At 41.3% G+C, this 14,061-nt stretch overlaps 1 protein-coding gene and 1 long non-coding RNA gene across 6 annotated transcripts; one reads left to right on the forward strand and one right to left on the reverse strand.

Annotated features, from left to right (window-relative positions):
- Positions 1 to 1,296: 1,296 nt before the first annotated feature.
- Positions 1,297 to 11,167, reverse strand: LOC109869252 (transmembrane protein 51). 2 transcript variants are annotated; one of them, XM_020459259.2, is made up of 3 exons: positions 10,907 to 11,167; positions 6,087 to 6,512; positions 1,297 to 4,364 (listed from the first exon to the last, which is right to left on the reverse strand). In XM_020459259.2, the coding sequence occupies exons 2-3, from the start codon at positions 6,470 to 6,472 to the stop codon at positions 3,977 to 3,979; spliced, it is 774 nt and encodes a 257-aa protein (XP_020314848.1). In that variant the 5' UTR covers positions 6,473 to 6,512; positions 10,907 to 11,167; the 3' UTR covers positions 1,297 to 3,976. The 2 variants fall into 2 exon arrangements, with proteins under 2 accessions (XP_020314848.1, XP_020314850.1); XM_020459261.2 differs by lacking the exon at positions 10,907 to 11,167 and adding an exon at positions 10,152 to 10,611.
- On the forward strand, positions 10,751 to 13,668 carry LOC109869253 (uncharacterized). 4 transcript variants are annotated; one of them, XR_004205143.1, is made up of 4 exons: positions 11,201 to 11,469; positions 12,265 to 12,907; positions 13,007 to 13,078; positions 13,275 to 13,668. It is a non-coding gene; the product is annotated as an uncharacterized LOC109869253 (long non-coding RNA). The 4 variants fall into 4 exon arrangements; XR_004205142.1 differs by having other exon boundaries at positions 11,229 to 11,469; positions 11,718 to 12,907; XR_004205141.1 differs by having other exon boundaries at positions 11,299 to 11,991.
- Positions 13,669 to 14,061: the final 393 nt, after the last annotated feature.

Here is a 14,061-nt window from a genome sequence, read left to right on the forward strand (position 1 = left end):
ATGTCCTATGATCTGATGAAACAAAAATGGAACTGTTTGGCCAAAATGACCATTGTTATGTTTGGAGGAAAAGGGGGAGGGGCTTGCAAGCCAAAGAACACCATCCCAACTGTGAAGCACGGGGGTGGCAGCATCATGATGCAGGAGACACTGGTGCACTTCACAAAATAGATGGGATCATGAGGGAGAAAAATTATGTGGATATATTGAAGCAACATCTCAAGACATCAAGTTAAAGTTTGGTTGCAAATGGGTTTTCCAAATGGACAATGACTCCAAGCATACTTCCAAAGTTTTGGCAAAATGGCTTAAGGACAACAAAGTCAAGGTTTTGGAATGGCCATCAAAAAGCCCTGACTTCAATCCTATAGAACATTTGTGGGCAGAACTGAAAAGGCGTGTGCGAGCAAGGAGGCCTACAAACCTGACTCAGTTACACCAGCTCTGTCAGGAGGAATGGGCAAAAATTCACCCAACTTATTGTGGGAAGCTTGTGGAAGGCTACCAAAAAGTTTGACCAAAGTAAAACAATTTAAAGACAATGCTACTAAATACTAATTAATTGAATGTAAACTTCTGATCTACTGGGAAGGTGATGAAATAAATAAAAGCTGAAATAAATCACTCTACTATTATTCTGACATTTCACATTTTTTAAATAATGTGGCGATCCTAACTGACCCATAACACAGGGAATTTTTAATAGGATTAAATGTCAGGAATTGTGAAAAACTGAGTTTAAATGTAGTTGGCTCAGGTGTATGTAAACTTCTGACTTCAACTGTACGCCCCCACCTTGTCACAACACAACTGATTGGCTCAAAAGCATTAATAAGAAATTCCACAGATTCACTTTTAAGAAGGCACACCTGTTAATTGAAATGCATTCCAGGTGACTACCTCATGAAGCTGGTTGAGAGAATGCCAAGAGTGTGCAAAGCTGTCATGAAGGCAAAGGGTGGCTATTTGAAGAAACTCAAATATATTTTGATTTGTTAAACACATTTTTGTTTACTACATGATTCCATGTGTTATTTCATAGTGTTGTCTTCACTGCTATTCCACAACTAAAAGAAAAGGCCTTGAATGAGTAGGTGTCCTAAAACGTTTGACCGGTAGTATATATATATTCTTATTCCATCCCTTTACTTAGATTTGTGTGTATTAGGTAGTTGTGTAATTGTTAGATTTTCCTGCACTGTTGGAAGTAGTAGCACTTTGCTACACTCACAATAACCATGTGTATGTGACCAATAAAATGTGATGTTTCATACACAACAAAGGATCTGTACACAATTCCTGGAAGTTGAACATTTAATGTACATGTTCAAGCCAAAACAGAAATCCTTATCAGAGTTAAAAAGCCTTTCAGACAGCAACGTCGTTCACATAACAGCGTTTAAATACAGTCATGTCTAACACAGGGTTTTATGGAACTTTTTAAAAGGAACTGCATTGAAGGTAGAAGTATTTTCTCACAGAAAATTACCTTGACTACAACAACGATTTAATACTTTAGAGAAAAAGCGTACACTCGTGCTATGTTTCCTCTTCATTCAGCTTTACAGTAACCAAGGTGAGGTGAATAGTATAGCGGAAAAGTACAGATATCTCCTAGCCTGGTCCCAGATCTGTTTTTCCTGTCTGCCCACCTCCTAATTACCATAGGAGTTAGCAAGACAGCACAAACAGATCTGGGACCAGGCTAGATATCACCTACACTATCTCCACAATATAAAATGACAGGAAGTGTGGCATTGGAATGATTTAAGCCTTCCTAGAAACACATGTTAGTGGGCTTACTGAAAATGAGTCACAGGACCTATTTGTATTCTGACCACTATTTGCGTGGTCAGAATACAAACATTTCCTTTTATTTCTCACAATTTTCAGACTCCGCTCCTTTAGTGTCCACAACAAGAATGCATCATCTTGAAGTCAACAAAAACACTAGACAGAATTCCTCTCTTACAAAAACATACTTTCAGATACATACAAAAGGGTATTAGTTATATAAGCCAATCATGTAGTTTCCAGTACAAATAATGGTCTTTGAAATTATCGTAATAAAAGTCACACACACCTGGTTGAGAGAAAAGTCCATTGAACTAATGAACAGCCTGACCATGTTTATGTTCCACAAAGTTGTCGGGTGTTTTTATACCTCAAAATAAGCCTAATGTGAAGATGGATCCATGTCCAACACCATTGATTGTGTAGATACAGATATCGTCCCCAAATGAATGGAAAAGTCCAGATCACAACCCATAATTGTTCATTCATAAATCTGTTTATTAATTAAGCTCCATGGTGCTCGTCTTGGTGCTGATCCGTTTATGAATGGGAAAGTTTAGCACCATTTCCATTCAAAAACATAAGCATTTTGGGTGCTCATCTTTTACATTCACTTGAGGCTGTGACATATCCTTGGATCTATGAAACCCATAGTGTGGGACGTAGACTTCTTTCAACATAAGACCACTTTTGAGGTTTGAAAACATCTGACAAACGTTCCTTTTAGAGGGTAGTGTCCCTTAGAGTACAGAAAATGGAAGTCATAAGCCACTGATTCCTTACAGTAAAAAATGGTCTCACATACACAGAGGTACAGAAAACATTACATAGGCGTGACAACTACAGAGTATCAACAATATTGAAAGAAGAGCCTATAAAAAAATATATAAAACTAAATATACCTGAGGTGCATGCTATTTTACATTTAGAAACTAGTAATTCAGCATTAAAAGTTTCCTCTTTAAAAAAAAAACTTGTTCTGTTGTGCATAGGTATGCATATGCTAGTTTAGCAACTGCTTACTTATGCCAAGAAGTATTGTTTGAGTTCCCACCTACAGTAAATGTAGTGAGTAGTTGCTGAACAGGGTCATCAACATGACATCAAATCAGAAAATAGCATCCATATGATAAAATAACATTCTGGAAATCCGATTACTGCATTGATTTGCTAACTTCCATAGTCTGGTAAGCATGAAACAAATAGACTAGAGAGATAAAAGGCACTGACGTCTTCTTGCTCCACTAAACAAAATGGGGTCAAACCTTGGACACCGCAACAACTTAATCCTCTGAATAATCCTAATGAAAACAGTGCTGGCAGTCAAGGAGCTGGTATTGCTGTATAGTTCAAGAGTGATGCGTGAGTGAGCAATGGGTGCCATTATCCCAGCTGCTCAGGGAAAGAGTCCCTTGTGTCCTCCATTGAGCATAAAACAGCTAATTAAAAAAGCTGGACTACACTACTGCCTTCAGAGCCCAAACCCATTTAGCCGTGGCTACAGGGCAAAGGCTTCCAACTATCAATGAGCCTCAGTCTCTTTCTCAATTATCCTGTATTGATAAGCAACACAGCAAACACTGTCTGTCTGTGCAAAGCCATTAATTCAGTCGCCAAATAACACCACTCAAAATTCCAAGGAGCAGCTGTCTAAGTAGCTGTACAGAATACAAAAACTTGAACATGAATAATAATACATTTAGCACACCATGATGGCTGACTTGACTGAGGATGAAGATGGAACTTGAAATTAAATCAGTAGGAGTATAAAAAAATATGGTCAGCTGCATACAAATGAGATTTGGAACAGGGCTCATTGTAAAGTAATCAAAAGGCATCTATAAGACATTGAGGGAGTATTTTTCCCAATCATATTGATCCTTTGAACCCGAGCTTCAATGACCTTGTAAGATTCAATGTCTGTCTAAAAACAGAAGTGTGCTCTCTGTCCAGCAACAGTGTTGACCCAAAGTCCCCACGTTTGGAACTGTGCTCTCTGCTCACTCCCCTTGAGTGTCAGGTCTAAAAAAAGCCAGGTAAGCATGACAAGTGCCATCGAGATGATTTAGCCACAGATGCATGACAAGGGGCCATCTGATTACATCTATTGTAGCAGATGTCCACCCATAGCGGGCCACAGAGGATGCAGTACCCTGCTTTGATACCTAGAGGGCACCAAGTCTCAGAGCTGGGGCACTTTGTCCTCATACATTGGTGGTGGAGTAAGAGGCTCAATACTCATCCCTCCCGGCGGCTGAGAGTTATCCGTATTCTTCATATGGATCTTCTCTGATTTAATCCTCTGAATTTTAAGGGGAAGGAGATTGAGGCCTGTTCGCCTAGTGCGGTGGTTAGGCGCAGCAGCAGAGGAGGCAGGGTTAGCGGAAGTGGCTGTCATCTGAGTGACCGCTGATCCTTCGACCTCTATCTGCACACCGTCCACCAGGTCGTCGTAGGAAGGAAGCTGGGAGGAGCTGTGGCGCAGGTGGCTCTGGCGTATGGGCCACTGGCCGCTGCCCACTGCCTCCTCGTAGCTGGGCACGGTGTACCTCTGGGTTCGCTCCTCGGCCCTGTCGACATTCATACACTGACATGAATAACTGCGCTTTCATAATGGATTCTGTTTTTCTTTTACATTGTTGCTATTGTGTACTGTAGGCTATGCTGTGTGTACTATTAATTACAGTCCTGATGGTTTTGCAACGGTTGTCCAAATCAATGTGCGTTATGTGGAGTTTACGTCAGGGGGCTTTAAATGAAAAGTTACTAAAGAAAGCACTGTAGTAAGACTCAAAGTACATAAACATAGGTAAGCAATCTTTTTAGCAAATGCCCAGTGTTGGTGCAGACATCCGCTTCAGCCAAAGCAAAGTAATTCATATGATTGAACAAATCAACTAACTACTTGAATCAGCTGTACACATGTTAGAGCTTTGGCTGGTGCAAATGCCCCCCCCCCCCCCCCCCCCCCCCCGCACACACACACACACAGGTTGAAGCGAAATTTCACCACTTTTCAACCACATGTTCATCTCCAGCACCACCCCAAAATCAACATATGTGAGACGGTGGGTTTCTATGATTTGTAATAAACAAATATAGAAGATACAGTTGAAGTCGGAAGTTTACATACACCTTAGCCAAATATATTCTCCCAATAAGTTGGGTGAATTTTGGCCCATTCCTCCTGACAGAGCTGGTGTAACGGAGTCAGGATTGTAGGCCTCCTTGCTCGCACACGCTTTTTCAGTTCTGCCCACAAAGTTTCTATAGGATCGAGGTCAGGGTTTTGTGATGGCCACTCCAATAGCTTGACTTTGTTGTCATTAAGCCATTTTGCCACAACTTTGGAAGTATGCTTGGGGTCATTGTCCATTTAGAAGACCCATTTGCAACCAAGCTTTAACTTCCTGACGGATGTCTTGAGATGTTGCTTCAATATATCCACATAATTTTTCTCCCTTATGATGCCATCTATTTTGTGAAGTGCAATAGACCCTCCTGCATCAAAGCACCCCCACAACATGATGCTGCCAACCCCGTGCTTCAAGGTTGGGATGGTGTTCTTCGGCTTGCAAGCATCCCCCTTATTCCTCCAAACATAACGATGGTCATTATGGACAAACAGTTCCATTTTTGTTTCATCAGACCAGAGGACATTTCTCCAAAAAGTATGATCTTTGTCCCCATGTACAGTTGCAAACCGTAGTATGGCTATTTTATGGCGGTTTTGGAGCAGTGGCTTCTTCCTTACTGAGCGGCCTTTCAGGTTATGTCGATATAGGACTCATTTTACTGTGGATATAGTTATCTTTATACTTGTTTCCTCCAGCATCTTCACACGGTCCTTTGCTGTTGTTCTGGGATTGATTTGCACTTTTCGCACAAAAGTAAGTTAATCTCTAGGAGACAGAATGCAGCTCCTTCCTGAGCGGTATGACAGCTGTGTGGTCCCAAGGTGTTTATACTTGCGTACTATTGTTTGTACATATGAACATGGTACCTTCAGGCATTTAGAAATTGCTCCCAAGGATGAACCAGACTTGGGAGGTCTACAATACATACAGTATATGTAAACTTCCGACTTCAACTGTAAGTGTTTTCCGATGACAATATCCGGAAACACTGATGACATCATCTGGTGTACATCATGTGATGTTAAACATCTAGGAGCAGGCAAAGGTTAGTAAAAGTAGTAAAGGGATTGCCCATCCCTGCAATGAACCCTGAGCAAACAAACCTGCTGAGGTCAGTAATTATTTCAGTTATTATTCAGTAGCTACAGTACTCACGTCTCTCCGTCCTCCTCACTGGCAGCTACGTTGTCTGCCCCCAGAGTCTGGGCCTCTTGAAGAGCTTGCTCCCGCTGCTTGTTCCTCATCCCCAGGCACAGGGACAGCATGAGCATGGCCACCCCAGCCCCGACCAGCACAAAGGCCACCGACGAAGCCCTGCCCCTGTTGTCTGGTTTGGGGTTCCCTCCTCCAGTGCCACCGCTGTTGTTCCCGGCCGTGTTGGAGGGCACCACACTCCACACAATCATGACGATGCCCAGGGCCACCAGCCCCACCCCCAGGGCACACAAGGCATACTGGGAACCTGAGTTTCCAGGGCTGTTGTTGTGGTTTCTGGCTACAGGGGGGTTCGGGGGCACCCCACTTGTGCCTGTACTGCGCATTTTCCCCAAAATGTAGGCCCTCCTGGTGTTCAGTCAAAGACTGAGGAGAAAGACAGTCGATTAGGGCACAGATAGAACACTGATACAGTAGAGAGGTTAATCTGTGGAGTTAACAATAGCCTTCCAACACAAATCCCAATATAACATGTATAATTGGGAAAACTGATTGCACTCAAATTGTGATAGAATTTGGATAAATAGAGAATAATTGTTCCAATAATTTCCATATAGGCCAATTAAAAACATGAAAATTAAATCTGTGAAAATGTACACTAAGGGATGGGGCTGGAGAAATATAACCACTGTCAAATCCAAAGACAAAGCTATGGATGCAAGAACTCACCATCCGTGAGATAAAAATGCTAATTTTAGAAGTTAGCTAATCTTAACCCTTTAACCTAACATGCTAAATAGTTGCAAAGTAGGTAAAAAGTAGTAAGTAGTTGCAAAGTTGCTAATGACTTAAAATGCCAAAGTTCTCAGTGATGAGATTTGAACACAACGTTTGGGTTGCTAGAGGTTTGAGTTATATGCCAACCCATCCACCACGACGACTAACCACCTACTTAATTTTTTTTTGCCTTAAGACACCTTCTGTCGTACATAACCATACCAAACAAAACATATTCTAATTTGTGTGTGATTTACATGTACTGTTATGTCTAATCTATAAAACCAGGCCGGGCACAGAGGGATATCTAAGGCTGAAGTTACACAAAGCAACATTCAAAACTATTTTGGTTGCAGTTGTTAGTGACATGTCTTTGACATCTCTAGTGACAACTTCGCTGTTACATGAAGCAACTCAAACGTAATTAAAATAGCATGCAACAGCCAATCAAATTGAAGCTGCTTCATCATATTGGTAGCAAATATTCAAACGAGAACATTGAAGGCCGATGTGGAGAAGGGTTCCATGTGAACAGCAGTTGAACATGGGTCAGTCAGTCCTAAGAGATGGGCGAACGCCGTTCAGAAGGGAGGGGTGATGGCCTCCGGCCAATTGAAAGGGAGTCGTGTTCAGATCCCCGGATCAGGAGTGGTGCAGACGGACGCCGCGAGACGTCCAGTGCAGTAGCGCGACCGATCCCGGAGAAGCTGGCGGAAGCCCCAGGGAGAGTTCTCATTTCTTTGTGAATGGGTTGGCCCCGAGAGAGGGGCCCAAGCCCTGGAAAGCGTTGCTTTCCGCCGGTGTCCGGTGAACTCTCGCTGGCCCGAGAGTTGAAAATCCGGGGGAGAGGGTGTGAATCTCACATCAGCCGATATATAAGCCCAGGATGATAGTTAGGCGGGCAAAAAAAGTCATTACAAGAAAGGGAACAAATATTTAACCGTAAAAAAAATGGTTGCCGGACGGAGGGCCACCTAACAAAGGCAGATTGGAAGGCCGTCAAGAAAAATAGACCAATGAAGACGGGGTAGACGTCTCCCTTTCCTCGGTGTGGGGTTCTGGGCTGGGAGGGTGGCTTCGGCCTTTGCCCGAGCTCAGCTCCCCACGTTGCACCCGACCAGCTGATGACCACCCCATGTCATCTGCTGTGTATGCTGTCATTGTAAATAAGAATTTGTTCTTAACTGACTTGCCTAGTTAAATAAATAAAACAATTACATTGTGGTTTTACTAATTATTTATATACCCAACCATTTCTATATTGTAACAGCATGGTTATTTAGTACAATTCAGCTAGCTAGCTAGCTAGCATAGTTCATGGTGGACAATTTCAGTTGAAACTGGTCAGGGAAAGGTTCACTTCAAAAATGACATTTACTGACTTCCAAAACATGTACATAAACCATGACTAGCCATGATGTCAATATTTTTTATACTTTTCCTGTTGTGGTATTCCGGGATACTAGCCTTCTAGGCAGAGTTCCAAAGAAAAAGCCATATTTCAGTCTGGCCAATAAAAAGAAAAGCTTAAGATGAGCAAAAGAACACAGACACTGGACAGAGGAGCTCTGCCTAGAAGGCCAGCATCCCAGATTCGCCTCTTCACTGTTCACGTTGAGACTGGTGTTTTGTGGGTACTATTTAATGAAGCTGCCAGTTATATTGCTTCTTTAATCAGAACAACCAGTTTTCAGCTGTGCTAACATAATTGAAAAAGGGTTTTCTAATTATCACAGCCTTTTAAAATTATGAACTTGGATTAGCTAACACAACGTGCCATTGGAACACAGGAGTGATGGTTGCTGATAATGGGCCTCTGTACGCCTATGTAGATATTCCATAAAAAATCTGCCGTTTCCAGCTACAATAGTCATTTACAACATGAACAAGTCTACACTGTATTTCTGATCAATTTTATGTTATTTTAAATAGACAAAAAAAATGATTTTCTTTAAAAAACAAGGACATTTCTAAGTGACCCCAAACTTTTGAACGGTGGTGAATGTAAATTTGATATAAGTTTTTTATTTTTAATAAATTAGCAAAGAATTCTAAACCTGTTTTTGCTTTGTCATTATGGGGTATTGTGTGTAGATTAATGAGAGAAAAACACAATTTAATCAGTTTGAGAATAAAAAAAAGTCAAGGGGTCAGAATTAGATTACTTACCAAGCAAAGTCAGCCTCTGAATGTCAAAGAATCTAAACAATGATATCCCCATATCCATCGGAACCACGTCATTCCTGGGTATTTTACAGCTTGTTTCTAGCATAAAGCATCGTGGACCAAAGCGGGTCCATTTTATATTCTTCAAAATCTTAAGCTAACAATGGATAGGACTGTGCTTTTTTCTATTTCCTTAAAATGTATGCATGGTGGGTGGAAGAATTGACCAACAAATATGTATATAGCACCCTATAGCCTCATTTCATCTGCCAAACAAGTAGGCCTACCTCTTATTTCTTAAATAGGAAGAAATAGGCTCAAACACAAAGCCCTCTTGATGTTAGTAAAATGAAGAATTTCAGCACCATGAGCTGTCCATATCGGACTGATTGTGCCACGGCATCTGCTTCAAGTTTCAACACCACAATGTAAGCTAATCGAATCTGGATGATTGTAAGGTCAATAACTCAAATACATAATGGGCCAGAAACACATTGTTATTAATAAAATCTATTATAGTAGTAGCAAGCTAGCAATGTTTTTTTCTCTGGTCCTCCTTATCTTTGTGGTCTCCTTCTCAAACTGTTCAGAACATGGGCTATAGGCATGTCCGCGCGCGCAATATTATTTATTTTTTGGACTAAGCCTAATAAAAAAAAATGTAGGGAAGAAACATTTGACTCTTCTCCTGACCTGCCATCCTAGACCTACTCAGCACAGCATTGGTTAAGCAGCACACAAAAACCTTTTGCCCAGCATGAGCAGAGCAGGGCTCAGGGTTGAAATATCCATTGCAGTGTGTAATGCAGCCTAGTTTTATTTACACCACCCCAGTAGCTATTTTAGAAATATAACTTTGCACTGTGCTACTCCGAGCATACACTTCGTAGCCTATAGGCTATAGGCTATGGATAATTTGATTGAGACCACACTAAATAGAGACCACACTAACAATTAATATTGCGTGCACAGTGGAGAATCAGAGATGAGAGGTTGCATCTGGCACACAGCGATATATAGCCTAATAAGTAACTCATTCTAAAACACTAAGAAATATTTACATTTCATAAATTACAAGACCCTCCCCTGGACTAGATTAAAACAAAAAATACTAAACCTCACCTTGATTGAAAAAGCATGACCCTCCCCCATTTTCCTCCAGGTAACCATTCTGTAATTGTCATTGGCATGCTCCTTAAGAGTACATCAAGATGTACTCTTAAGGAGCATGCCATTGACAATTACAGAATAAGTAAGACACCGCCGGAAAGCAACGCTTGCCAGGGCTTGGGCCCCTCTCTCGGGTCCAACCCATTCACAAAGAAATGAGAACTCTCCCTGGGGCTTCCGCCAGCTTCTCCGGGATCGGTCGCGCTACTGCACTGGACGTCTCGCGGCGTCCGTCTGCACCACTCCTGATCCGGGGATCTGAACACGACTCCCTTTCAATTGGCCGGAGGCCATCGCCCTAAGTAAGGCTGTATATTGTACATGCCCCCAAATGCAATTATGAAGTCCAATACATCCACAGTGCGATTTCAGATGTTTTACTTTGTGTCATATTTTGTTGAATTTATATAACGTTCCAAATTTGTTTAGCATTATCTAGTCCAATTGTGGCATCTTCCACTTGTATCCGTTTTCGCAGTTTCAATGGGGAACTTTTATTTTGAAAGCAGCCCACAGAGTCCACTGTTGTTGCTCACAACACACACGTCTTTGTCCCAGTAGCCCAGTATAAAATCTTACTCGCTCGGAACACAGGGGTATGTTCGGAAAAACAAAGAAATTAACCCATGTTATTCTCGTTTTAATATACTATAGTTTCGGCTATGTCAAAGTTACTACTGATAAAAACCAAAGAGGTTTGGCCTTACCTTGCATAGCAAGACAGACAAAGATTCGCGCGATGTGATGTTTTCATTTGTAGCCATCCATTCCAAATAGTTCCTTTTGTAGTTGATCGCCCCTATCAAATCAATTATTTATGTAAGCTATTGTCTTGGAAACTCACTAATTCTCACCTATTTTCAAACCAGGAACTTTATCCGACGGAAGTGCTAAAGAAAAAGTAACAACATATAAGAATACTTATGCTTGATCCGCAAATGTGGACGGAAGCTTCGTATGAAGGGTGTGACGCAATTGCGGAGCCTGGATTCATGCAGAGGGCAAATCAAGCGCTGTACCGCATGGCCATATGCCGGGCATGTACACTTGCAAGCGGTATATTGCCGCGTTCCGCTTAGGCAGCCCATTGGGACTCGCTTGTGGGCGTGCACATGGCAGCAAGTTCGAGGGTGCGTCAAGAAATCAGCATAGCAAGTTTGTAAAAAGCACTGGTTATTAAATGTGTAAATAGTTCAATAGTAATACGCTCTGGTGACAAACTTTGCTGCCCTGTTTCCAATTGTTTACATGGCTGGGAGAACCTATTCAAGTAAAGCAAATACATTTTGAAAATGTAAAAAAAACAACCGATGTATTATTAGCTAACTAGCTACAGTGCAGGCTAACGCAAATGACCTGCTAAATGAGCTATCTAGTTGGCCAGCTAGCTTTCTAGCCAACTTTACATACTGTATAAGTAACGTTAAATTAAATATCACCCAGGTACCTAACTTCATATTAGCTAGCTATCTTGATGTATTTATCACTTTATAAAACAAACGCCAAATGCATTTGTAGGTAGCTAGCTAACAGCCATGGAGGAGGGTGAAAGGATAGCAGCCCCAACTGTCAAAGTGAGTAGGCTATTCGGGATATGGCAGGCAGGTACTTGTGTGTAGTTCCAGTCCCTTAGAAGTGAGGACAGAGATAATAGTAACATAATATTCAGTGCTGTGTAATTTTAGTACAATGAAGTCTGTTTCTTGTGAGGTTCTGTCCTCTGATAAAGAGCAATGAAAGCCTGTACCAATGAAGAGCAGTGGTTCTCAATCCTGGTCCTAGGGATTTAGAGGTGCACATTTTTGTTTTTGCCTTAGCACTGCATAGCTGATTCAAATGATCAACTCATCAAGTAGTATTTCTGTATTAATTTGTGGAACTATCCTTGATATGATCCTGTGTGTGCAAATGGACCTATCAATCCAATGTTATCATGAATTGTTATAAGGGATAACATACTTTAGTAATCCACAATTACCTGGTGATGTAAAAGTCTAATAATGACTGTCTTCCATATTACCACAGATACCTTGTAACTAGATTATTTCAAACCGATTGCCTACAGTTACTGTGTAGGGCACTGCAAGGTTGAGTGACCAGGGCCATCTGGGACTGCCTCCTGGAGGAATTCAGGTGTGTGAAGGCTACCTGTGTCCTGCATAACTTCATGAGGATGGACACGAGGACCAGGAGGGGATCTGCAGCTCCTGCCGCATGCAAGAGGAGAAGTCTGGTGCTCTGCAGGATGTTTCAAGGATAGATTACACTATGCACAACCAAAGGCTCTTTTAAGAGCCATCCACATTGCAATAGGAGTATTCTTCAATTTACTTAGCTATGTCAACTGCTGTTATTCAATTCCTAGTTTCTCTCCCTTTGATTTCTACTTCTCAGCTGAGGGTACTGTTTAGGTAAGGGTGTGACGTCGGTACAAAAACAAAACTGGCTATTATAAGTCACCCACATTGAACAATTAGACACCATAACCCACACCTACACTCATGTATCAATCTAAATGATGTGTTGTGCAGTATGCAGGCTCTGGTGTATATAACTGTGGCTCCTTCAAAGAATAGGCAAGAGGGCCAACCATGGAGAATAGTAAGACACTTCATTATTTCTATGACTATGCTAAATTGTTTGTCCTCGTGTGTCCGTTCATGTTTTTCAGCATAAAGTACTCTGCAGCCACTTAGTGTGGACACCAGGTGAGGCCACACACAGATTCCTGTTGAACACTGTCTCTTTAACTACCTTATTTTCTCAATTTCTCAATCCCTCTCTCTCCTTCTCTCTAAATCCTCTAGGTTATATCAGCTGTGTCGGTGAACCCCTCCCGCATCTGAACTGGCTACATAGAGGGCACAGCATGATCAGAGGTGAGAGGTCACTTGGTCAGGTCAACAGGAAGTATTATTAAAGGGATGCTTTACATTGAAATACAGATTGAGATGTAGTAGACTCAGAGTTAATGATCCAAGGTCAGTTTTGCATTTCACCTGATGATTATGACTTGTGTTAGAATAAAAAACAAACAAGTCTTAAGTATGCTCTCTCTCCATCTCTCGTTTGCAGATATGTTTTTCTGTGAAAGAGGATTCCAACCCCCCAGTCCCGTCATCGCCACCTCACCCGCTCTTAAGATAACCTTCGGGCCGACTGGGAGTCCAAGGCTGGTTAGGAGACACCACTAGAGACACTTATGTCATTTTGATGAAATGAAAGAATATTAGGGTAGCACTGTGATTCATTAATCATATGCTGCCTTCCCTGCTCCAATGTCCTTACCTCTTTCCCTTTGTCTTTTACACCTCTCTCGCCACGTTTCTTCCTCTATTTTCATAATGCACAACAGATGTGCATTGAAGTACAGATTGAACTTGTATTTATAACACTTGGAAAATTAAGCATTTCACATTCTCTACTTGTTGAAATTAAGTCTCTCATTTGATTAAATACTACACCTGTCCTGTGTTTATCAGATCAATGCAGATGAAGGGCATTAGATATTGAGATGAACCGGTTTGAGTATTTACATGATGCATAGGAAGTGTAGTGTACAGTTTTTTTTCTTCTACTTCTTGTATATATGAATTATAAATCAGCCTTTAACTAGTTAAATCATGTTTCTAGTCTATTGCATAGTTACAATGTGTAACCATTGATGTCCCAGGACCAAGATTAGTAAACACTGTTGAAGTGTATAATTGTAATACATGCAGGCACAGCATCATTCAAAGATTGGAATTTGATACACCTGGAATTGGAAATGAATGGAAAATTCTCAGACATTCATACCTGAATTGCACCATTATTTGCCAAGTTTGAGTACATGATCAGTGAATATACAGTATTAAATGTA

The sequence above is a fragment of the Oncorhynchus kisutch genome, linkage group LG24, assembly GCF_002021735.2.
Source record: "Oncorhynchus kisutch isolate 150728-3 linkage group LG24, Okis_V2, whole genome shotgun sequence".
NCBI classification, from domain to species: domain Eukaryota; kingdom Metazoa; phylum Chordata; class Actinopteri; order Salmoniformes; family Salmonidae; genus Oncorhynchus; species Oncorhynchus kisutch.

Coding starts and splice junctions, on each gene's coding strand:
- LOC109869252 (XM_020459259.2), bottom strand. CDS start 6,472: ATGCGCAGTACAGGCACAAGTGGGGTGCCCCCGAACCCCCCTGTAGCC. Junction 4,365..6,086: donor AGTGAGGAGGACGGAGAGAC/GTGAGTACTGTA, acceptor GAATGTCGACAG/GGCCGAGGAGCGAACCCAGA.